Here is a 26,935-nt window from a genome sequence, read left to right on the forward strand (position 1 = left end):
AATTGCACAGGCCTTATCCAGCCAGGAGTTATGTAGGGAAATCATTAACCTGCTCTCCTTTCTTTCCCCCCTCCTCTTTGGTTTTGTTTTTTTGTTTTGTGGTAGTCTGACCCTTGGTTATCATTACAGAACTATGGAGGTGCAATGAGACCCCCACTGAATGCTTTAGGTGGCCCTGGAATGCCTGGAATGAACATGTAAGCAAAATGCCATATTATCCTGTTTAGTAAAGTGCTTTAATTTACGTTTTCAAAAGTCACACTAAATCTGTAAAACAATTTGAGCCTCTCAATTTCTGGGTAGTGTACAAATGGACTAAACATGAGCTGTAGCGTTTGCTTCGTTTCCAGAAGATATTCTCTATGTTTTTCTTCCTTCCCTTCAACCTTTTTTTTCCCATATTCAGATGCCATAAATGTCAACTTTTAACCTGTTTATTTTTTACCTTTATATTTTATTCAATTATCATAAAAATGAGGTTTTTTAAGCATAAAGAATACTGACACCAGCACCATGGCTTAAGTGTACAGAAGTGAACAATTGAATACTGGTAATACTCTTTTGATAGGTACCTAGTGATTCCTAAGAATGGCATTTTTTAGCTCATATATGTGTCTTTACTTTTGCTTTGTTGGGCTCACTCTCAACACAGGAAACATTCTCCCAGATAGTGTCATCTATATTAAAGAACTCCCATGGTATAGGATGAATTTCCTTTTGAAAATTCAAGATGCACTTAGATAAGGAATAAATGAAGTGTTTGGGAGGGGGTTGTTCATTTGTTTATTTGATTGTTTTTTTCTGGAAAGGCTTTTCAAGCCCAAAGACAGTAGGTTGTTTCTGTTGGCCAATATAAGGCAGTTTGTTAAGGAATTTTTATTTATTTTTATCATCTAACTTGCCCTCAAAGTTCCCTACCAGGTGCTTGTTACTGAGTTTGATTAATTGACTAGGGGGTTGAAGAAAGCCTGACAGTGCTGCATGTAGGGTTGTGGGTAGTCTTCTAATCTGTGTCCCATCCATCCATGGTTTGGTCACTTACATATCAAATTGAGCAACTCCACACCATTTAATGGCATTGAAGATAGACTGTGAGATAAGCTCTTATGATGTACACAGGGATTTTCATGAAAAGCAATTTTGCCTAAAATAGAAAATAGGTTAATAGGTGGGTATCAGCCAGACTGAAAACTAACAGAACAAGGGGAAAAAAGTAGGTCAAATTTTCCTGTAACATCTTTTCACTTTCAAAGTAAAAATGGATAGACATGAAGTCTAACTTTTCTTGCATTCCTCAAAGGCTTAGCCTTTATTAATGGTTGCTACAAAAAGGAGTTAGTGAAATTTTGTGCTAATATCAAAGCTGAAGCTCTTACTAGTAGGAGCTTCAGTAGGATTTAGATATGTACATAAAATTTACCTACCTGAGATAGGTAAATTCTGACTTTAAAATCCAACAGTTTTCAAGGTAAATAATTTGAATACTATGTATGCATGTAAGGAATGTATATTTTGAATATCACAATCAACCCAGAATTATAATTAAATATCAAGAATGTATTTAATAGCCATTTATATATTACTCTTCTTATAACTAAACAAACACACATACAATCATGAGACCAAATATCTACTTAAATTGTCTAGTTCCTTTATTACATGTACTTAAATAGATATATATGGGTATATTTAATTCCCCAGATTATGGAGAATAAAAATAGGGCTAAAAATTGTAATACAATTATTTTTGTTTATTTAAATTTGGGTTTCTCATTTAAATATCCAAGATACTTTGAAATATTTTTATTATGTAATATTTTACTACTTATATAATATCTGGCATTTAAAGAATCTTTAAGTTTTATAGATTCAGATTTTCTTTGTTAATATTGACTTTTGTTTGGGGTCTTAAATATTACCTTCTGTTTTCTGTAAATTAGGATTTCTTCAAGGGCAATGAAAATGTAAATATGTCCACATTTACAGTTGTAAATATGAGGTCTGTCCATAAAGTATTCAGATACATACTATGAAAAATAGTGACATTTATTGAAAAAGATATAAGATACAAAGAACATTGCACATAGTACAATGATGCCTCTGTCCCCTTCAAAGTAGGCACCTTGGGACCTCACACAGTTCTCCTAATCACCATCAGCTGCCCCATCATATTATACTGAATCTCATTGATGGTCTGAAATCTCTTTCCTTTCAAAGATGATTTTAGATTTGGAAAAAGCCAGAAGTGGCACGGCACCAAATCTGGGCTGTAGGGGGGCTGAGTCACCTGGGTGATTAGATGTTTCACCAGAAACTCTGCATGGGAAGTGATGTGTAAGTGGGCACATTGTTGTGAAAGCTGCAGATCACCAGTTGCCCATAGGTACTGACTTCTAAATCATCCCAATAGTTTCTGGTGGGAAATTTTCAAGCTTAATATAAAGTTGGATGCAGAATTGTTGCTCTACTCGCTCAGTCATTTTGAATGCAATAGCCACACAGTACACATGCTCATTCAATAGGGTCTACCACCCGGGTTGACTAGTACAATGAAGTCATTATTGTTCACAGATGCACATTCCAGTCCACTCTCCTTGGCTTCCAGGTTATATTGATGTTGTACAAACCATTCTCATTATATTAACAACAGCTGGACTTTTCCCAGACAGACCTTGTATGTCCCTCTAGCAGAGAAAGTTTTGATGTATGGAAAATCAAACCAGTGAGAATAATTTTTGTATTGATACTGACCCCAACAAAGCAAAAGTGAATTTAAAGAGACATTTAAAAAAAGTCCTTATGATTATTTCCATTGTACTCAATAGAGTAAATGTTACTGAAATTTATTTATTATCTTTAAAACAAAGTAATTCTTACTGTGTTATGATAAATAAGTATTTCCAACTGGTATTTGTGGTTTTCTTCATGTCACTTTTTACATGTTATGTAACTTAAAAATTAAAGGAAATGGCATTATAATAGTAATAGCTTTAGCTACATTTTTAAGAGTCTAAGTAAGATACTTGAGTGTTGAGTCAGGAGGGACCTGCCAGAGAATCATTATCTGAATGAGTTTTCTTTAGCTTATCACTTCTCATTTGCCATGAAAGTTTAATGACAATGGAAAAATACCAAACCCCTGGTCACCAAATTAATTAAATACTGTATTTTAACTATCAACTTTATCTCTTTATTGAAGAATAAACCATTTGGGATAGAATTTCAATAATTGTGTTGTTAAATATTGGTTGCCTCCAAAAAATGGCTATTCTGATATAATTTTTACACTTTATGCTCTAAACTCAGGATAAATTATATATAATATCATCTAAAATTAAATGACATATACTTTTATTGTTTCTATAATTAGTATATCTTTAGAAGTAAAAACTTAATGTCAATCTCAGTAATTTAAAGTAGAATTTACAAACCACAGCCACAATGTAAATGTTTTCAAATGCATTATAGATTGCTTTGAAATGAAAGTATATTTCTAAATTAACTATATTTTTACAAATTTTCAAAGAATTTAGAATTCAGTATTAAAGCACTTCTAATGGGATGTTGTATACTTTGGTATTTTATGGAAACTAAGGACAAAGATATGTTCTAGATCATATCTTACAGAATTATAAATTTCATTTAGTTATTATCTGGAAATAAAACAATGGCGTATTACAGAAGAAAAGAGGATTTTGCTCCATGGTAATCATGGTTACTTTAATTCCATCATGTCCATATATTGGTACCCCAAAAATATACTTTTAAACTCCATTTTCTCTTTATTTTCAAATTAGGCTAACCTTTATCCTCCTTCCATCTATACTTATATAGAAATTTTTATTCAAAACAATGCCTATGTTATAGTTCATAGATTATTTCCTCGATGATGCTGATGGTCCTCAAAAGTGGTGGGAATTACTAAGACACTGGTAGTTATTCTAATAAAACTGCTCACTACTATAACTCGCATTTTATTTAGCACTTTTGTGAAACTAAATGTTTTCAAACACAATGGTAAAGTTGGGGAATTTTAGCTTATCCAAATGAATACTTAACCAGTTATATTAAAATGCAATTTAATGTGAAATATATAGTGTACCAAGATTAGATTAGTATTTGTCAAATAATTGTAATGCATAAAAAGTATTTGTTACTTATAATAAATTTAACATTTAATTTAATGTTATTTAATTGTATATTAAATTAAGTAAAATGTTTAACATTTAATTTAGCATGTTAGTGTAACATTTAACAAATTTTAAAATAAATAAAATATATTTAATGCATCTTATTCATAGTTTTTATTCAAACATAATGTATAACATAATTGTATACATTTTTTGCCATTATTTGGGTATAGTATTTTTATGTTGTTTTAAGATAGATATTCTCAATTTTTTTACTGTATTTTATTTAACATCAAACAAATCAGATGTTTTACCTGATTAACATATATTCTATGTTTTACCTCAGTTTCTGTCATTAGGGCATTGAATTCTATATGTAAAATCATCCTTCTAAAGTGTCCCAATAATTAATTGTAAAATCATCATCATCATCATCATCATCATCATCATCATCATCACCACGATCATCATCTTAGAGAAGCAACAATCTCCAGAGACAATCAATACAAGTGCTCCTCTCCTTCTCCCTGTGCACAACATTTTGACCCAGTCCCCTCTGGTATCCTATTTCCCCCTTCTCTTCCCCAAGCAGAATTGGGAACAGTTGCACTTGGGCATCCTAATAGAGACCAAGGACAGAATTTTCATGCCATTTCCTATTTATGTTTTCAAAGAATCCCAAAACAAAACAAAACAGTTCTAAATATTTCAAGTAAATATGGGTAATATAGCTAACTTGGGCAGCCTCTATCTAATATTTAGAACTTTAGGTTTAAGATCCCTACAATAAGAACAAGGGGACTTTTATTAGTTAAAAATGTTCACTGCAGTTAGAGGGAAAGGGAAATTTTGAGTGACCCTAGTTATGGAGAACTGGCTGAAAGCAGTCTGCTCTTTACCAGGCAATATTTATTCAGGTATACTTAATACTAAACATGAAGACAAGGGACCTTTCTGACTTAATTAGGCATTGATTTTTAAGCAGTGGAATATAAATCATTCTCCTTTACCCTAAAACTAAGTAATATATTGACATACATTGATGTAAGGTACCTCCTATTTTTCCCAAGATTTGTAAGAACTATGATTCCCTTGTTTAATAAATAGTCAAGAGTACTGAAAGGTAGACTGATATATAAATGTATAATGTAATGTGTGACAGTCTGAGATTTTTCAAAAAGAGGGCAAATTTATATACCTTTTAGAGCAATCACTTTTAGATATTAGATATTTTACAAATAATTTTATTTTGAGTGAGATTCAGTGGACACTTATGTAACAAGATTATACTTTATAGTATTTATTTCATAATTTCCTCCAATAGTGTGTTTTTATAATGATTTTTATATATGTATTTGTTATAGGTGATTACAACTTTTAGTGGTTATCACAGTAACTGAACTTAATATAAAACTTAAACTGCGCTTATTAAAAATAGTTTTATTTGGAAAGAAAATTGCTTTGTGAAATGATGTTTTTCATTTAAGAATTAAAAAGCTGTGAAAATAAGTATAAAGAGTAATTTCATTATTGAACAGAACTTCATGGTAACTGCATTATGAATGTTAATATTTTATGATTTCTTACTGCTTATTGTGAAACATTCAAAGCAGAAGTTAAAATTCATTTATCATAATGTCTTATAGGGGTCCAGGTGGTGGTAGACCTTGGCCAAACCCAACAAATGCCAATTCAGTGAGTATATGTATTTTTAAATTTTCTTTGCACTTTATAGCTTTTAACATCAACAAAAGTCTGTTGCTTTGAAAAGCCCTACAATTGGTTATATTAACCGTTTTTTTAAAAGAGTAATCATTCAAAAGTATATATCTTATGTATATTCTTTTAAATATTTGTAATTATAATTTTTTTACTTCATAGTCTAATGTAAACATACATTCTCTGCAGATTAGCAGACCTTCCAAAATATGAACAGCATGATTTAAGTATACTACAATAACCTCTATTTGTCATAAAATGGTTTGATCTTCTAAAATGGCTATATAATCTTTAAGTTTTCAGATAAGACCAATCCCCATCAGGGTTATTATGATTTTATTTGCTGCACGAGTTACACCTAGGTTTGTTCTCTCAATGCCCCAGGGAGCCAGTGAGAGGGAAAGGTACAAAGGCCTGTGAGCTAAATGGCAATCCTCACACATCTATCTATGTACCTGACATTCTGGGACTTTCCTTACATGTTTTGTGGCAGTGGTTTGACTGCACAAATACTTTTCTGCCTTAATAATGTCACATAAATTATACACAGGCTGAAAATTAAGTTTATAATCTTAAAAATAATATGACTTTAATTTAATGATCCTGAAGGGGTTTTTTTCTTCTTGACTTTGAAATCTTGTGTTCTTCAATATGTGAGAGAGGTTCACTGTGTACAGAAGTGTAGTGCATGCACTGCACAAAGGTGCCTGAATCAAGGGAGTCAGTAGGGGGCTGAAATACAGCTTGAGAAGTCTATGAATACCTGCCCAGAGGGATTGCCTTTTGCTGATACACACTGAGATATCTTCCTCATTGGCTAAAAGTGGCCTTAGTGCCTAATAAGCATGAAACTGATCAGTGTATAAGGAATTTAAACTTCAAGAAAATTTAAAGTGGCATTGTGTTGCATACAGAAAAATCAACCTAAATACATTGCTATTCTAAATTAGAAATCACTTTCTTCTCAATTAAGTAATTGCCGTATTTTTAGGGAGAAAAACTAATTTATATTACCTCCCTCCATGTTAGTTTCAAGAGCTATGATACTTGCTAATTAAATAAAATTGTTTGTGGCAGAGGGAATGATGATGTTGCTTCCATTTGGCTCTTCAGTGAACTACTTAACCTTAACAAATCTTTCTAAGATACTGTTTTGTCAGATTATGTTATAATGTGAACATCTTTGTTCCTCCAAAATTCTTTTAATTTCCTTATATGTTTTTGAATAATTCACATTTCTCTTTGCTTTTTGCTGTATGACTTTCAAATTCATTCAAGATTTCACTTTAAAATGGCATCTGACTACCAGCTCAATATACAGAACTTTCACTCTTCATTAAAGTATCCATAAATGTACATTAAAAAGAAATTTATAACTCTGAAAACTCTGACAATCTTCCTGTTGCTAGAGTCTAAAAACAACTTATATTATCTGCATGTCTGATGAAACCAGATTAAAAAGCACGGTTGATGGTCCACCTTAACTATGTAAGTCTTCCCACCTAGAAGCATGAAAACTTTTCTCTTCTTCCTCACTGTCACCTTGGCAGCCACCTTCCTCTGCCCATTGTGAGTAGCCACAGTGCAATTCATACCCACCACTGCCTACCTCTAGCAGTACCTCCTTTTATACTCTCATCTGGAAACTATTAACCCCCAAAAGCAATTGAAAAAAATGGACAGGATTTGATACTGAGAATGATACATAGTACCTAAGGTCTATACTGTAAGATGCAGAGATGAGAAATGAGTTTTGCATTCTGATGATTTTTAGTTTTGGGTACTCATCTCTTCAGGATTCATAGAGCCAGGTACTGTGGATAGGAGAATGTGCTGTATCATATCAGCAGCTCTGCTATTTTAGACCCTGGGAAACACTAGGAATTACAGTAGGAGCTGTGCACATCAAACTTGCTATCCTATGATCAGTCTAAAATTAAGCATTTGCCCAGCACACATGTGGCAAAATATTGGATGTGAAACAGTCTCTTCTGTTAATATGTACCATAGGTAGGTACAGTCCCTCCCTCAAAAAAATGGGAATAGGAAACCCAATTTGCCTCCTCACACAACCACATCACAATTATAACTAAAATATAAAATAAATATCTTTCAGAACCACCAAAAATTTAGCTGATGGAAGTCCTACAACTATGGAATTAAAGAGGAAACCACACTGAGACTAGAAGGAGGGGTGGAAAAACAGAATGTGCTGGCCCCACACCCACACTTGGTAGATTAAAATCAGGAGGGATATCTCAGCAGCAAGGGGTCCCATCCCCATACCGGGACCCTCCTTCCCAGGATTCCAGTGCCAGAAAAAAAGTCTCCATAACTTCTGGCTATAAAAACCAGCAGGGATTAAGATTATGGAAGACAGGAACCTCTAGGATTTAAGTAAAGACTCTGTACTTAACTCTCTCAGGCAGTTCCTCTTAAAGGGCCTGTGCACAGACTTACTTGGACTCACCCCCTCTGAGCTCCAGTGCAGGGCAGCAGACTGAAAGGCATCAGAGACATATGGGGAGGAATCGAATTGTCTGGCATCGGTGCAAGAGTTGGGGTGCAGCTTCCTCCCAGAAGAAGTGCTGGAAGAAGCCATTGTTCCTTTTCTGAGCCCTCCCCCCACAGAGCCCCCAGTCTCCATATCTGAGACTCCATCAGCCTGGATCACACTGTTTGCCACACCCTGGTGATTTCCTGAGGCCCAACCCCACCCACTTTCAGGCCCAACAAAGCTGTTTCCAGTGGCTTTCCCTACAAGTGTCTTGTCTTGGCCCTTGCTTCAAATTTTCCTGAGTTCTATCAAACAAGCAGCAGCTGGCTTTGGTTCACAGTTTGGCCTCACCAGGCACCTCCAAGCCCAGAACAAGTAGCAGCCATCTGCAGATTGCTTTGTAGCTTGTATCCTGTGTGACCCTGAACAAAAGACAGGCAGTGGCTGACCTTGGACATACCAGCAGCAATCAAGTCTCAACTATAACAGGAGGATGTACACAGCCCACATGATGAGCATACCTTGAGTACCCAGCTTGGGTAACAGGAGATATGGTGCCAATGGACCCTACAGGATACCGAGTACATTAGGCCAATTTATCAATACTGGGGGACATAGCAGCAGTAATACTTATAAACAAATACAAAGAGGCTTCCAAAATGAAGAGACAAAGAAACATGGCCCAAATGAAAGAACAGAACAAAACTCCTAAAAAAGAACTAAACAAAATGAAGATAAGCAATCTACTAGATGCAGAGTTCAAAACACAACACTGCTTATAAAGATGCTCAGTGAACTTAGTGAGGACCTCAGCAGCATGAAAAATGTGCAGTCAGAACAAAGGATACACTAATCGAAATAAAGAACAATTTACAGGAAATCAACAGTAAAGTGAATGAAGCCAAGAATCAAGTCAGTGATTTGGAATATAAGGAAGCATAAAATAACCAATCAGAACAGCAAGAGAAGGGGAGAGTAGAGGGAATTTCAGGGGACATCGGGAAGGGTTCACGGGAACAAACTTAAAGGACACATGGTCAAAAACTAAGGGGAGGGTGGCAATGGGAGGGAAGTGGGGAGGGGCGGGAGGGGGGCGGGATTGGGAGTAAAAAGGAGAAAACTGTATTTGAACAATGATTAAAATAAAATTTTAAAAAAGAACAGCAAGAGAAAAAAATTTAAAAATGAGGATAGTGTACGGAGCCTCTGGGACAACTTCAGGCATACCAACCATTCACATCATAGGGGTGCCAGATGGGGAAGAGAGAGAGAAAGAAATTGAAAACCTATTTAAAAAATAATGACAAAAAACTTACCTAACTCTGTGAAGGAAATAGACATACAAGTCCAGGAAGCACAGAGTCCTCAATAAGATGAACCCAAAGAGAAACACACCAAGACACATCATAGTTAAAATGTGAAAGGTTAAAGACAAAAAGAGAATCTTAAAACCAGCAAGAGAAAAGCAGTTAGTTACCTACAACGGAGTGCCCATAAGACTGTCAGCTGATTTCTCAAAAGAAACTTTGCACAGTAGAAGGGACTGGCAAGAAGTATTCAAAGTAGTGAAAAGCAAGGACCTGCAACCAAAATTACTTTACCCAACAAAGCTATCACTTAAACTCTGAAGGCAGATAAAGATCTTTCCAGACAAGAAAAAGCTAAAGGAGTTCATCACCACTAAACCAGAATTATATGAAATGTTAATGGGTCTTCTTTAAGAAGAAGATAAAAGTATGAACAACAAAATGGCAACAAATACTCACCTATCAACAATTAAACCTAAAAAAATAAATAAGCAAGCAGAAGAGAAACAGATTCATAGATAAAGAGAATATTCTGATGGTTGCCAGATGGGATGGGGTTGGGGACAATGGGGAAAAAAAAATGAAGGGATTAAGAAGTACAAATAGGTAGCTACAGAATAGTCATGGTGATGTAAAGTACAGCATAGGGAATATAGTAGCCAAAGGACATATATGCATGATCCGCGGACAGGGACAACAGTGCAGGGACTGCCTGAGGGAGTGGGGGGTCTAGTTGGAGGGGGGAAATGGGGAAAAATTAGGACGACTGTAATAGCATAAACAATAAAATTGAATTTTTTTAAATTTTGAATGGAGAAGGAAATAGGGGAAGACCTACATTCTTCAGCCCAGAAAGTGAAAGGGATCATCATCCAGAGCACAGAAAGGAAAAACATTACTCTGAAAAAGATTTTTTATGAAAACAAGAAAAAAATCATAGAAAACTGATAACATTCTAGCAAAAACATAGAGTTTGCATGAAACAAGCAAAAAGTATTAAAGAGGGACTTTTTTCCTAACTACCATTGATTATAGTAGTGAGAACTCATCTATAATATTTTGAATTTCAGATTTCTTAGACTTCTTGTCCATATTTACTAACACTTCACTTTGTACCAGTACTGGAAGTCTGTGGTACCTCAGGGAAGCATGTTAAAGTGGTCATTTGTTTTGTTTTGCTGTTTTCAAATATGTTTTACATACTACTTTCTACTTTTAAATGATTATATTGAATTAACTTCAGATTTATAGAACAATTGCAAGAAGAGTAGAAAGAGATCCCACATACCCTTCACCCAGGTTGCCAAGTGTTTAAGATTTGCCACATTTGCTTCATGACTTCCTCTCTCTGCTTGTACATATTTTCCTGAACTATTTGAATTATACTTAAACTGGAGACATGATGGCCCTTTATCCCCAAACTCTTCAGTGTGTGTTTCCTAAAAACAAAGACACTACCTTTCATAAACACAGTGTAAGGATCAAAGTAAGAAAAAATAACATAGATGTTGTGGTATTTTCTAATCTGCAGTCCTATTCAGATCTCACCAATTGTCCCCACAACATCCTTCATAACAGAATAAAACCCCAGTTCACTTGTCACATTCATCTGTCATGTTTCTTTGTCTCCTTTAATCTGAAACAGTTCCTCAATTTTTCCTTGTCTCTCCTACCCTTGCAGTTTTGTTGAATGCAAGCCAATTTATTTTGCAGAATGTCCTATAATTTAGTTTTGTCTGATGTTCCCTTATGATGAGATTCAGGTTATGCATAATTGGCAGAAATGCCACAGAAGTAATTTTGTGTTTTTCTCAGTGCATGCTTTCAGGAGGCAGATGATGGTGATTCGTCCCCTTATGTGTAATGTTAACTTTGATCACTTAGTTCCAATGGTGCCAATCAGGTTCCTGTCCTGTAAAATTAATTCTTCCCTCTGTAATTATTAACTTGCAGAGGCATACTTTCAAACTACAGTAAGTGTCCTCTTATTCCTAATACTTCATCTGCTACTTTTTTATCCACTGATAATTCTTGTCTGAACCGTTGTTTTACTACATTGGTTGCCAAATGGCTATTTACTAATTCTGTCTTTTCTTTATCACTTGCTGATTCACTTTCTATTATAACAGAGTTTTTCTGTCTCTCTCATTCATTCATTCATTCATTCATATCAGATGTACTCATGGATTCTTATTTTATTCAGTAGGTTTTTTGATCCTAAAATTATTCCAGATTTTCTCAGTAGGAACCTCTTCAAGTTGGATCACTAGTACGTTTGATATGTCTCCTTTATCCTTTGAGCATCTTAAATTTTCCTAGCCTTAGCCCTGGAAACAGCCATTTTTTTAAGGAGCCCTGGTTCATTTTAGTGGGGAGTGGTATTTAGAATCCATCAGACTAATGTCTGCTTCTATACCTTCTCAGCCAACACAACTAGGATACAGATGTATGTATATATGCACACCCACACACAACTGTATCTTTCTGTATCTATCTATACATGTATGTTAAAACTGTGAGTGCACACCAATGTTTCATTTTCAATCCAGTACAGCAGAATTTATTCTAGATTTTCTACTTCTAAGTTTGTGATTTCTCTGAAGGTGAGTACTCTGCCCACCATTATCCACAATGTATTTATTTACTTAATCTTTATCCAGAGTTTTCTCTTGTAAAAGTGTTTTGATCAAAAATGTTTTGGCACCCTTTTACATTGGCAGTATGAGAAAGATTTTAAGGAAAATTCTTGTTTTTAATTTGAAATAAAATTATGATTTTGAATTTTAACTTTCTTTAATCTGAGCATTCTAGTATTGGCCCCATCTTATTTGGAAGTTTATTCACAACTCACGAATTAATTTTCCTTTTTTATATTTTTTACAAGTTACTACATGTACTTGAGTCTAGCTATACAGCAAATTCTAATCATTACATAGCAAGCACTTTTATTGAATATATCCTAATTATCTTTGGAAGCACTTGTAATTAGAAGGTACAGAAAAGCATTCAAACTGGGTTCAATATTACTGGATCATGTATCTGAAAAGTCCAGTTATAAATTTGCTTTTGGGCATACTTGCTTCCAAGGATTCAAATAATGTCATCAAGACCCAGTCTCTATTCATTGCTTACCTTTGTTCCCCTTGTCATGGCAAGAAGTCTGCATGAAGCTCCCGATTTATATCCTCAAAGCTCCCAGTTGAGCCCAAAGAGCATGACTCTCTATCAGTTAAGTGCAGGTAGTGGGAATAACTAGCTGAACTGGAATTGCTTAGCTTGATTGTATGCTCATTCATAAACTAGCTGTGACCAGAGTGTACAATGATGTATCAGCCAAACCAAGGTCATGTGACCACTTTCTGAGCCCCATTTAAACAACATGGAAAAAGAAAGGAAATATGGTTCACCAAAGAAAATTCAAGGAATTGTTAGCAGAAGGGATAAACACAACAACAAATGTTCAACATAGCGTTGCAGTAGTCAGCTCACCAGTTTGACATAAAAGAAAACGGAAGCTCCTTTAAGGGAGAAAAGTGAACTTCTATTACAGTGATTAAGCCTAAGTGAATACATATACCCTACTCCAGATAGGTTCTGCTCTGTGCATATAGATGCTCCTTTAGAAAAAAAAAAACTAAAAAATAATAGAATATTTTCAACTATATAGTGACACTGATAATGTCTTGAAGTTGCCCTCCCTGACTTCTAGTAAACCACTGCTTATAAAGTATTAAACATCTGAATTGAAGAAAGCTACATAGGTAAATATTACTAATCATTAAAAAAATCTAGTTACTCTTTCATTGCATATTTTTTGAACATTCACAACATGTTTATTTAAAGATTTTATTTATGTGTGTATTTATATATGTATGTGTGTATGTATATATGTATGTATTAATAGAGGGGAAGGGAGGAAGAAGGAGAGGGAGAAAAACATTGATGTGTGGTTGCCTCTCATGCACCCCCACTGGGGACCCAGCCCACAACCCAAGCATATGCCCCGACTGGGAATCAAACCAGTGACCCTTTGGTTCTCAGGCTGGCACTCAATCCACTGTGCCCAGCCAGGGCTCATTCATTGCATATTAATGGATATTTTGTATTGAGTATGGGAGGCATGGAGGAAAGAGATTACTTACATTAGGGAGAACCTGGACACTGGAGTTGGGGAAAAGCTTGGGCAAATATAAAGAGGAGAAATGCAAGAAGAGTTTGAGGAATAATTATTAGGGTATTAGGAAGGATAGATTAGGAATTGCTTGTGATTATTGCATAAAGGGTAATAAAAACTGAAAAAAGTAAATGTATATAGGGCTTTGAATGTTTGATAAATCTGTAATTTATCATCTATGTGGAAGGAAGGTGTGTCTTAAAAAGATGGTATATAAAATAGATCCAATAAGGAAACAAAATTAGGAGATTATGGTAATAGACCTTATAAAACATTATCAGACCCTGAGGCAGAGTGGTGACAAAAGGAAAGGTGCAGATACGTTTCACAAATGAAATAAAAAATACTTGGTGGCCTGTTGGATTTGGGGATAAAGAGAAGGAAGAGGTTGAAAGTGGCTTCAAATGTTTGCATCCAGTATCAGGAAGACTAAGAATAACACAGACTGAGTAGAAACACAGTAGAAGATGGAGGCTTCGAGGGTAGACAGTGAGCTTTCGTTTTGGAATGTTACATTTGAATTATTTATAGAACACATCTTCAGTTTTTCCACGATGCCTAATGCATATTTCTGTAACTGTACTTTACACATCATGTGATCATTTAAATCTATAACATTCAGCTTCTGCTGAGTCCTCATGATGTTTGATCAGCAATTTTTTTATTCTTTCTTAACTCAGTTACCTTTTCTGCTGTCCTTATCCTTGGCCCCTTCCCTATCAGCTAAAATTGTCTTGTATTTTACAGAGGAAAAAATAAGACCGTGAGACTCAAATTTCTTTAAATTCTACCCTTCACCTCCAATATTATCAGACCTTTAGCCATCTTTCTTTTTTCTTGTCTCAGAAAAAGAAATGTTTTTTTTCAATGCTAACCCTTTTATGTATTCTCTTTATATCTTGCTCATTGATTCTCCCAAAGGAGTCTCCAGTCTATTTCTTTCCATTGACTAGAATGTTCCTCTAACAACGCTCCAATGAACAAAATCCCAAGACATTTTTAAACCCCTAGTCTTCCAATCCTCCAGAGTTAGGAAGGGGTAGCTGACAGAAAACTGCTCTCTACCTTTCCTCAGTCTCAGAACACCATCCCTTGTCTCTTGTACGTCCACTTTCTCACCACCATTCTACTGGACTGTGAATTCCTTGGCCTTTCTGTCTTTTTCATTACTGTATGTAGTACAGTGCCTGAAACACAGCAGGTGATAAATATTTACTGAATTGACTTCTCAACAGTTTCAATTCCCATGAAAGTCCTATTCTAAAGGTTACTTGTGACCTATTTGCCAACCAAGCACAATGACTTTTTTACTGTTTTCAATTACACCTGTCTTCTGAAATATTTGACACTTTGGTTTTGTTTTAAATATCTGTTAGTTTATTTTTCATTTTAGAAACCTTTCTTTATTTTTATGATTGTATTAACTTATTTCACTGTGTACTGTATCCTTATATGTGTCTCAGAAAAGCTGAAAGACTTGAGCCTGACAGAACTCGAGGATGAGCCCAGTGTAGACCTTTCCTTGCCAAGCCGCACACACTCCCTGCCTCGTAAAACTCTAACTTGCTTAACTTTTGTGAGATATTTTCTCCTGATTTTCCTTTAGCCACATTCACCCTTTCTCATTTGGTAATGCTTTCTAATTTCAACTCTGAGGTTTTTTTTCATTTTAACATTTTTATGTGATTTAAAATATCAAAATATCTAACTGAATCCTAGATCAAGTACTGTGCCCAACACAAAAGGGATATTTATTCAATTGAAGTTGTAGCACTAGTCCTCATTTCTGATGAGTTCTAGACCTATATCTCTAAATACCTGCTGATCACATCTGCCTCAGTGTCTGCTAGTGCCTTCAAATTCAACATGCCAGACATTTCTTCAGTCTTGTCTCTATTCCGGAATTCCCTGTTTATAAATCAGTAGCACCATCATCTACCCCTCACTAAATTGGGAACCTAGGAATCACCATAATTTTTTCCTTTCCTCATCTGCCTCACCCAGTTTGTCACCAAGCCCTGCCTAGTATATTTGCCAAAAGTCTCTCAAATTCTCCTCCTCCTACTTATCTTAATTGACATTGTATAAAACCCTCTTTATCATCTCTTATCTAGACTTTTTACAATAATCTCCTAACTTGTATTCATATTCCGTGATACCTCTAGAGTTATCTGTTTTACTGAAACATAAAATTCAACTTGTCTCTCTAAAATCTGATCTCTTTATTTCCTACAGCTTAAATTCATTCACAGTCTACCCTAAACCTCAACACTTATTACAGCCCCTAAAAGTCCCACACTGCAGCAGCTGTATAAAATCACATAATCATTTCCTTAATAAACTATTTCCTTCCCTTTCTTTTCTTCCTTCTTTTCTTCCTTCCCTTCCTATAGTACTGTTCTTTGTCTTTCTGGTGGTTACCCACTCACTATCTGTAAGTCTCAGCTGCCCAGTTCAAATACGTCTTCTATACCCACGTAATACTTCTCCCTACATTGTCATATTTTATGTCTCTCATACTAGGGGGGATTTTTTAGTTTTGTTTTCATTCTTAGAAATTAAAACACTTATTTATGTTATTATTATTATTAACCTTCAAGAACGCAGGTTCATTAGGGTACAAGGGTAGGAGTGCTTCTTTTAATGAGGGCATCAAGGAATATTAAGTAGAAACAGTGAGTATGAGCCAAGATTAAAAAGCTTTAACAGGGCAAAAATGGAAGTAAGTTGAACTAGATGAGATAAATTTTTTAAAGTATTTTTAAAAGTTTATTATATTTAACTATATTTGAAGGACCTGTGGAGAGGGAGAAATTAAAAACATAAAAGGAGTAAGGACTTAGGACAAACAAGATGATTGGGAGGGGCTAGCTTTGGAAACAAACAGGTACTTTTTTCTACCTGAGATGAATGGGTAACGATTTAACTCTATAAATAACAAAGTATGGAGGTAATGAAAGCAGAGCAAGAATTTGATGCCTTTAATGTATGACAAAAGGGCAAGATATGAACTCAGGATGGTATAGTCATCATGAGAGTGCACTCACAAAAGTCAATTGTTAAATGTTCGGGAATTTTTCGAACTGACTGTTAAATCATTGGTACTTTGTAATCTGCTATGAGGAAATATTTACACCACAGAAATTGTGTACAAAGTGGGCCTTTTCCTCTCATGAGTTTGCAGGATTTACTGGCACACTGTGGGATGCCTCAGGGCTTCCCTAAGGGTTGAGCCAAAATGCTGCCACATATTCGTGAATAGTAGGTTGAAGCTGGATAACATGATTATGTGTTGGACCTTCTCAAGCTTGTTTTGTGTTTCTCTACAGGAAATCCCTACTATAAAACAGAAAAGGTAGCTAGAGAGTGATCAACAAGGTGGAAATTAACAGAGTAGGCTCTAGGATAATGAATTTAAGATATTGGAGAAAGAAATAGAATGCTGTCAGTGGCATGGGAAAGGAGCAGAGGTAATTTAGTAGGAAACAGGGAAAAATGGACTGAGTAAACATGGAGGAATTGTGATGGATAAGATTTTGCTTGAAATAGAGTGATTTTTTGTGCATCATGAGGAATAAGAAGAATATCAGGCAATGGAATTGTTTAGATCTTTGTGTAAAGAGTTCAGGATGTGGTCATACTCATAAAAGGAAGAGAAGGAAGTGTATTGTAAAGTAAGGAAGGCAGTGAAGTATAGAATTCCAAAGGTCTAAAGGGTGGTGGTTGGTTAGAGTAAATTTTAAAGTTGCTTAGGAATGATGGTAGACAATAGAGAGAGGCGGAGGAACTGGAGCCAGTTATAAGGAGATAAATATTGGATCCAATGGATAAATTGATCATTTGGAAAGGGCAGATGCACAAGTTTAAAATAATACAAAGCCCAGGATGGATGTTAGATCATGAACTCCAAGGGGCCCATGAGAGCAAAGTTGTCTTCATTCACCGAGTTGAGTAAATATTTACTGACCAGTACTCACAGTGGAAGTCATCTTCATCACTGGGGACTCAGGGCACTCTGGGAATGGCCATCTGCAGTGCCAAGCTACCCACAGGCACACCAATCCAGGGCCTCAGGCACATGTGCTCTGTGCTGAAGCCAAATCAAGATCACCAATCAATGAGGATAGAATTTTCAAATTACAGTATTAAAGATTTCCCTAATCAAAGACTTATTTACCCATGGAAAACCATAGCTTTGTTATACTTCCTTCTGTTTACTTTATGGTTGCATATCGTTTTCATGTTTAATTACATGGAAGGTGTTGGGGGGGAGGAGAGTTACAGGTACAGGCACTGTAATCTTCTCACTGCTCTAAATGTCCTGTTCTGGCCCTGGCCCTCTGGACTGCAAGAAGATAGAAATTTATTGGCTTTATTGGCTTTTTTTAGAATATGGCAAAAGTATCTCTTCTGGATGTTCAGAATCTTCAGGTGAGCGAGTCAGCTTGTGTGAAGAAAGAAAATATTTGGATTTAAGTTAAATACTGACACTCAAGGGGCTTACTTTTATACCTGTTTTCCAGTTTTTATTTTTAAAACTATCATAACAATGTTGTATTAATGTGTTCTAGTCTCTAGAAAAGAACTTGGTTAAGAGCTTGATTTGAAAGGAAAGAGGGAATTTGTTGCCCAGAATTAGCAGTCTTTGGACAATTATATTAACAAAATCATATGAATTTATTATATCATTTTCTAGTAGTTAATTAGAAAGGAAAGGGGAAAAGATGAGGTCTATATATCAAGTATTGAATGAATGTAGTCCTCTGATACCTGTCTTTAAAAAAAAATAAAGTGTCTCAGAATGCACATAAATTAGAAGTTGCATCTCTTAAGGCTACTAATTTGAAAAACTCTGGTTTCTGGTTTTGAGCTGCACGAATATCTATCTTTGTTATTACAGGGTAAGTGCCATTAGTATCGAGCAGTGAGTACAACTGACCTGAAACCAATATAACTTAAAGCTAGCTGTAATTCTGTCTAAGTTCCTCTTGACTAAAGTCTTCTCTTTTTGTAAATTCAATATAATATTGCATTTTTTCAGTTTTCTAGCACATAGATAAAAATGCCTTTATTCTTTACTATCCTTTGTGATACATTTTAAAAATTGATAAAAGTTAGAAAGATTCATTTTAGTCATTTTCTGTACTGCCACACAAATTAAAAAATTTTTTTTGTCCTGTTAATGTTCCAGATACCATACTCCTCAGCATCTCCTGGGAATTATGTAGTAAGTACATTTGGGCTTCTTTGCTCATAAGAATTGATGTTACATTTTATTTGGGCATTGAAATAGTTGTCCAGATGTTAAGAAGAACCCCTGTGTATTGGCCAAGAAGTGAATATCTGATTTGTATTGAGTTGTTTCGTCTGCCAACCACAGTACATATGTTGATGTTCATTAGTGAGACACTTACCAATCTGGCTAAGAGTACCCAGAGTACTGTGTCTTACTTTAGCATGTGTTTCTGTAAACCAATACAATGCACTCTGTCCAATCATGAAGAAAACCATCCCCAGTTACACAACGATATGCCTGAATTTGCAGTTCTTCGGGAGAATAATCTACACCCTACTTTTCCACTCGCCACACAGAGTCTAAGAAGACATTAAACTCTCCCAGTCACAGAGAGAATCAGATAGCAGGATAATGACTAGTAATGAGAGGGCATTTCTTTTTAGTTATACTTTTATTCTTAGAAATTGAAAACACTTATTTTTATTCTTACCATTATTTAGTACATGTTAAATTTTTTCGATAATTTATATGTTCCTGAAGTCATATTAGCAGATTTTACATGAGTTTGCAAATGACCTTTTACACATCATTACATTATAATCCTTGCTGCCTCTCAAAGCCATCAGAGAACACAATTTGTTATAGTATAGAGTGGAACAAAAGCAGGTTTTATGGTTGTGAGTTTGTGAAACACAGTTTATTCTTATATTATTATTTATTAATTATTGTATTATTTTCCATATGGTAGGTTTCCGATTGTAAACCTACCTTTGCCTCACCTATATTTAAGTGGAAATGCCTAACAGAGAAGCAAGGATAAAATGGTAAAAAGGAAAATCTTTTCTGACAAAATTTTCAGAGGTGGTAGCTAACCGGAATAGGAAAAAAGAAATACTTATGAATATCAATGGGCACTTTACCCTCCATGAAAACAGTGTTTCATGAGCATAGTGAAAGGCATACACTGCTTTGGACCTGTGAACTTAATGTTCAATGTTTCCTTAAGTTATACACACTAAGAAAGTCTCATTTTTTTCACATTTTTTAGGAAACAAAAATGAAAATAAGAAAATTTGGGTAAAACCTATTTTTTCTTAAAGTCACTTAAGAATAAGCCTGATATATAGTTTTATGAAATTGCAGATGTTTATTTGAATGAACATCTATGAAGTCGACATAATGAAGTCAACTATGCTTACAAACTCAGAATGAAGTGAAACTTTAGCCCCATAATAGTTATTTCTATCACTGTACATCTGAGAAGTTCTAAAACCCATTACCTGAATTATTCATTTTGGTTTTCTAAGATTACTGAATAATTTTAGAATTACCTAATCTCCATTTCAGGCTGATTGTGTAGCTTCAGCCTTAGTAACCCACAGCATTAGTCAACGTTGCCCCTCATTTCTAATGGATGGGATGGATGAAGGTACAATGCTCCAGAGGTTTTGCAACTGGTACTGAAAGAAGAAAGAAATAGAATCAATGTATTCTGTAAACATTTAAATATTTTTTGGTTTTTAGTTTTCTATTGAATCCACTGATACAAAAGGAAAGAAAATTACAATAAAGTAAATCTCAAATACATATAAATTATTTCTCTTTTATGGACTTGTAAGACCTTATTAAATAGTTTCTTCTCAACCTCATTATACCTGCGAGATTAAGTCATGAGTAATAAATCAGTGTTACAGGCTCATTGTTTGGGGGGACTTGTCAAAATCATCTCAGCATATTTAAGCTAAATTATATTTAACATAACATTGAAATGATTGTGCATTCAAAGAACATAAATTATGGAGAAAATAAATTTCCTCTGTTATTTTCAAATTGGATTATTATAATGTCTAACTTTTCCCCCCTTATATTGTTTAGTGAAATGCCTAATTTTTACTGAAATTCTGTGTCCTTGTTTAGGGTCCTCCGGGAGGTGGAGGGCCTCCAGGAACACCCATCATGCCTAGTCCAGCAGGTATTGTACTCTAACTGGCCCATTGGCATTTCATTTTTAGAATAAAATCACAAAATTGAGAAATTGTTCTGAAAGTTCATCGTATTCATTGTCTCATTGATGGATGCAGCAAGCAGAGGCAGCAAGTAGGAAGAAATGGTGTTCTTAAATTACTACTATCCAGTTACTTTAAGCATTTAGAAAATTTCTGCTAAAATTCTATGCAGATAACATATAGTCAGGATCCAAATTGTGTTGATCTCTTTGAATTTCCCAATAATTTATTTGACTAAAAGATTCCCCGAGACTGCGGAAAAGATCCAAACCTCACAATTTAGAAAAATTGTGCATAAGTAACACATAAAATGCATGGATCCATTTGGTTTAATATAACAAATCAAACTCAGGAATCTGTCATCTTGGTAAGATTGATGTAGACGTGCCTACAATATTATTTACCCTACACATCTATAGGTATTTATTAGTTAGCTAATAGATCCACTATGTAGTATGGAAAAAAGTTTTTAATTTTCTAAACTAAAATACCTCAGTATTCCTGTAGTCATTTAATACAACTATTTTAAATAGCTCTATCCTTTCTTGTTGAAACTTTAATACAGACCATTTAAGTGTATGGTGTCTTGAGGACCCCAGTGGTGGCGGTGGTGGCTGTTTACATTGGCACAACTCTTTTACGAAGTGCTCTGGCAGCATGTGTCAAGAGCCATGAAAAGTCTCTACCACTGGAGTATAATCCTACTACTGGAAATGGTTGGGGAACAGTCTAAGATTTACGTAAAGAAGTGCTCATTCATTATAGTCAGTAGTGAGACAGTAGACACAACTTTCATACCAAATCTAATTGTAGTGAAGCAAACTAATATTTATACAATATAATGTAAACATTTAAATTATTATGAAAGAATGTTTCATTACATGGAGAATAAATATTCATAATTCAATACAACATGATCAGAATTGTATTCAATATTTTTTAAAGATTTTATTTATTTATTTTTTAGAGAGGGAAGGGAGGGAGAAAGAGAGAGAGAGAGAAACATCAATGTGTGGTTGCTGGGGGTCATGGCCTGCAACCCAGGCATGTACCCTGACTGGGAATCAAACCTGTGACACTTTGGTTCGCAGCCCATGCTCAATCCACTGAGCTATGCCAGCCAGGGTTCAATATTTTAAATATTGACTAAAACAATAAAATAAGCTAAAACTTTACCAATGATAACCTCTGGGTAATGAAATAGATGGGAAATTTTATATTTAGAAAAAATTTTAATACTGTTGCACTGTTAAATTCATGTTTTTAACTGGTTTATTTAAGTCTAAGATATATGGAAGCTTGAAATTAAATATCATTAATTATACCAATAAATCATGATGTTTAAGTTTTGAATCTTTCTAATTTAGAAAAGGCATAAATTTAAGAATTAATGTAAATTTTACTTTGCTTCCCTAACTCTTTGAAATATATCATAAATATTTCATAGATCTCTGTCCTCAGAGCATCTTTATTGAAGCGAAACAAAATTCATTGAAGATGTAATTACATGAATTGAACATCTTGCCCACATTTGCATTTCTCTTTGCTGAAGGTATTTATGAAGGTGGCTTGTGATTAATAAACACTTCACTACAATACTAAAAGAAAGTTTTTTTTGAGAAACACAACTTTGCAGGCGATATGTAATTCAGTCACTTCCTTTCAAGCCAGAAATTGCCACCAGTATATCTTTCTGTCTTTTTTGCGTATTCTTTATATATTCATTCTTTGTCAGTCATTCTCCTAACATGAAGCCAACCCCCCAAAAAAGATAGGTGTCCGGAGAGCTACTTTATTATAAAGTTTTTCCATCTGCAATAAGGAATCAGGTATTTTCTAGATAATACCAACTTTATTCCTCTTAGTACTTTTTTAGATGAAATTATATTACTGATTGATCTTAAAAACAGTAAATTTCCTTTTCTTTCTGCATATTTAAAATATACAGCCCATTTTTCTTTCAAATTAATTACTAGAATTAGTAAGTAAAATTACTAAAGTAAATGAAAGTGAAAAATCATTTGAAGTTTCCCTATGTTTAAAAACCAGTCCAAGATTTTCTGAGAGACAAGTCTTTTTGACATAGAATTTATTCCATTAAATTAACAGATATTTATTGTCTGACGTACACAATGTGAGTTAGATATGTTCACTTTCCTTCCCTAAAATTTAGTGTAACCTAGTTGGAAGCAAGAGAAGAATAAAACAAAATATTAACTGTAATGCAAAGTAGAATTCATGCACTTGGAAGTATCAGAAAAAAACCTGATAGCATTTCCAATGTGTCTTGAATAGTGAGTAGAACCTGGTAGGTGGAGAGCGGGTAGCAGACGCTTGGAGGAGGGAAGAGCAAACACACACGTGGAAAGGTCGATCCTGTGCAGGGGAGAGCAAGCACCCGGGTTGGCAGGAGCATGGCCACCTCAGGACATGAAAACAGTTAAAGCCACAAAAATAGGGGGCATTGCAGCTGTTCAATGGTGTGAGGCAGTGCTTTGCAACCGGCATGCTGCAGGAACTTTTAAAACACGCAGCACCTGACTGTTCAGTTAGGGGCACTGACCTCTTTTCCTGTAAACTGTCAAATAAAAAAATGACAACAGCCAATGAATCAGAGTGAACGAATAAAAATTATACCTATTTTTGTCAGATCAGCAAAAATACAACATTTTTTGCTGTGCTACAGAATTTTAGTAATTAGTTTATGTCTACCATGAAATGAAAAAAGTTGAAAGTCACTGGTATGATATATTAATCTAGAAGTGAAAAATAATATTTAAATTTATGGATTACTGTCTACAGGCAACTGATGCATGACATCTAACCTAGAGTCTAAGAGGTATACACTAAAATAATAAACTTATTAATATCTAATAAGTAATCATATAATAAGAGGAAAAATCATTGCTCATTTCCAACTAACTCTGTGGTTATTGCCATGAGGAAGCAATTGATTTTTATGTTCTGCCTGAATCCATATAAAAAATTTGAAACACATCTTTTTCAAAATAGAAAAACCTACTATTTTGTATTTAAGAAACTGTGTAATTACAGAAAAATGGAAAAACTTATTTCATAATTAATATATCCCAGATGTAAAATACTTATCTTTTTACTCTAGGTTATACATGATAAAAACACATATTTATAAACTTAAAGTTAGCTAATAGACACAAAATGTAAATTTAAAAAAATACTATAAAATGTTATATATTTCAATATACACTACAGTTATTTTTATTATAATGAACCAAGAATAAAATGAGGAAAAAATTTTATCAAAAACTATACTTCAAGAAGCTAGCTTTTACTTCAATTAAGAGAATTGTCACCCTGGCTGGTATGGCTCAGTGGATTGAGTGCAGGCTGCGAACTGAAGGGTTGCCAGTTCGATTCCCAGTCAGGGCACATGCCTGGGTTGCAGGCAAAGTCCCCAGTGGGGCCCATGTGAGAGGCAACCACACATTGGTGTTTCTCTCCCTCTCTTTCTCCTTCCCTCCCCCTCTCTCTAAAAATAAATAAATAAAATATTTTTGAAGGGGATTGTCAGTCCAATTTTGTAGTTTTCATCTACTCTCTGTTGGAATTAAGCCAGGATATTTCACCATCTTTCACTAATTATTAGCTAAATAAATAATATTTTAAATTTGTGTAAAGAAGCCTAAGGAAACAATGAAAACTGAAAAGTTATTGAATCTTACTTTAAAAGATTTTTGTTATACATATACATATAAGTTGCTTGGAGAAGTCAAAAAATGTCCATGACTTTAAAAAAAACTTTATTTTTTTTAGATTTTTAAACGTGATTTCTTTTTACCTGAACTATTCAAATGATTACTCCTAACATATTAGATAAATAGTCCTAATTTACAGCCTTAGGATAGTGCTTCTGAGTCAGAAGATGACTTCAAGGTATTCATTTATTTCTGAATGTTAGCAATGGTTAGTGCAAGTGCTGCAACTGTTAATACATACAGGTGTCCACATCATCTCCAGTTATTACTCTGTGATGGCTTGGGTATAGATTATAAAGAAGAATATTAATTAAGTGATATTTTGTTTCAGATTCAACCAACTCGGGAGACAACATGTACACTTTAATGAATGCAGTACCTCCTGGACCTAACAGGCCTAATGTAAATACGAATTTAAAAAAATTTTTACAATGTATTTGAAGACAAGCTCTTAGTGCATTCCATTTCTTGGATCCTCTTTAAGCTTTATAGTTTATATCCGGGTGCTTATTGGATCTCACAAAAATCAAATTCTTTTTATGTTCTGGGTTGAAAAAACATATATATAACAAAAGATTCATATAAAATTTAAATGTGAAAGTGAATCTAATTAATTATAAAATGTTGGTGTGTAGTCTTATTTTATCTCAAATACTTAATAATACTATTTAAAAATGACAGGTAACATGTAAATGTTTGTTACCTCATTTTACTGTCACTAATTTCTTCCTTGTGATACTGCTTTGTTTTTTTTTATCCTGACAAACTTGACAATAAATGAGGAAGTTGAATATGCTTGTTTTTCTTTAGATTTTGGAATCTGGAGCTTAAGTGTGGAATAGAGGCAGTCCTGCTGAAAGAATTTGGGAGTTTGAATAAAGCATATGGTTGTGATTTTTCCACTAAAGCTCACAGCTTTCAGGAAAATATTTTATTTATCCATTATACAAGACCTGTATATTAACAAAAAATATTTATAGCAGAATGTGGTTACTACACAGATATATATATATGTTCAAATTAAAGAAAAATCAGAAAACATAAAATAATTTTTATAAATACACTAAAGACTGAGCATGAAATAATTATAATTGAGCTTCCTAGAAGTGAAGACAACAAAGGGAAACTTTAAATCTGTGTGATACGGTTTGGTATTTGAAATACAGCTAGTCCAAGTTGAGATGTGCTGTAAGTATAAAATACACACTGGATTTTGAGTAATTAGTATGAATAAACAATACAAAATATCTCATTAAAATGCTTTTATTGACTATATGTGGAAATGATACTTTTGATATAGAGGGTGAATAAAATACACTATTAAAATTAACTTCACCTGTTACTTTTTACTTTTTAAACATGGCTGCTAGAAAATCTAAATTTACTGGTTTAAGTTCACATTTGTGACTTGTATATTATGGTGGAACCTCAGTTCTCAAACTAAATTCATTCCAGAAAATTGTTTGAGAAGCGATTTGTTCAAAAGCTGAGTGTCCTGTGTTTGTCACCTGAAGACGCATGGCTGATCCTGCAGGTATCAGCGTGAAAGGGGTGTTGGGCAAAGAATGGAGACCCAGAGTTTTGCTAGACAACCGACACATTTTTTCCAATAAGCAGCTTTGCTGAGAACTGAAATGTTGGAGAACTGAGATTTAACTGTGCTCCGTTAAGCACTGGTTCAGCTGTCATTGTTCTTTTTATATAATCAAGTAAATTGTTTATCAGGAAATTAAACAATTTCCTATCAATTATGTCTAAAAGGTGTTTTCACAGAGATCTTAAAGAACACTGAATATGATAAAGAACAATGTTTATTTTAGAAATTCAGCAAAAAAAATAGGAAGGATCTTTATACTGCGATTTTGTATCTGAAAACTTGATATTTAAAAGGGAGGGAGCAAAGGAAGAAGCCAAGAGCACATGGTACTGCAGACATTTCTGGGGGCAGCTAAGCTGACCACATCCAAGTGTATTCCACTCTGGTTCTCTAACTCCCTACAAACATAAGAGATCCAAGAAAAGCAGGTGAACATATCACTTTTTCAAATGTTATTCATCTCAGCCAGAGCTAGTAAAAGCAGGTACCTGCAGAGGGCTAGGTCAGGCATACACACCTTTCATCTTCATGTCTT

The 26,935-nt window shown here is 34.4% G+C and overlaps 1 protein-coding gene across 9 annotated transcripts in view; it reads left to right on the top strand.

Annotated features, from left to right (window-relative positions):
* The window catches only part of SSBP2 (single stranded DNA binding protein 2), a 249,537-nt gene that overhangs the window by 203,762 nt on the left and 18,840 nt on the right, over window positions 1–26,935 (top strand). For 3 of the 9 annotated variants that reach the window (XM_045848146.1, XM_045848149.1, XM_045848143.1), the window contains 6 exons: window positions 106–197; window positions 5,777–5,825; window positions 18,217–18,258; window positions 19,019–19,054; window positions 20,981–21,035; window positions 25,135–25,205. In XM_045848146.1, coding sequence (XP_045704102.1) covers window positions 106–197; window positions 5,777–5,825; window positions 18,217–18,258; window positions 19,019–19,054; window positions 20,981–21,035; window positions 25,135–25,205 — 345 coding nt within the window. The remainder of the gene's footprint in view (window positions 1–105; window positions 198–5,776; window positions 5,826–18,216; window positions 18,259–19,018; window positions 19,055–20,980; window positions 21,036–25,134; window positions 25,206–26,935) is intronic. The other 6 variants (XM_045848150.1, XM_045848152.1, XM_045848147.1 and 3 more) reach the window with 3 other exon arrangements.

Source organism: Phyllostomus hastatus, unplaced genomic scaffold, assembly GCF_019186645.2.
Source record: "Phyllostomus hastatus isolate PE091 unplaced genomic scaffold, TTU_PhHast_1.1 phas_contig_58, whole genome shotgun sequence".
Lineage (NCBI taxonomy): Eukaryota > Metazoa > Chordata > Mammalia > Chiroptera > Phyllostomidae > Phyllostomus > Phyllostomus hastatus.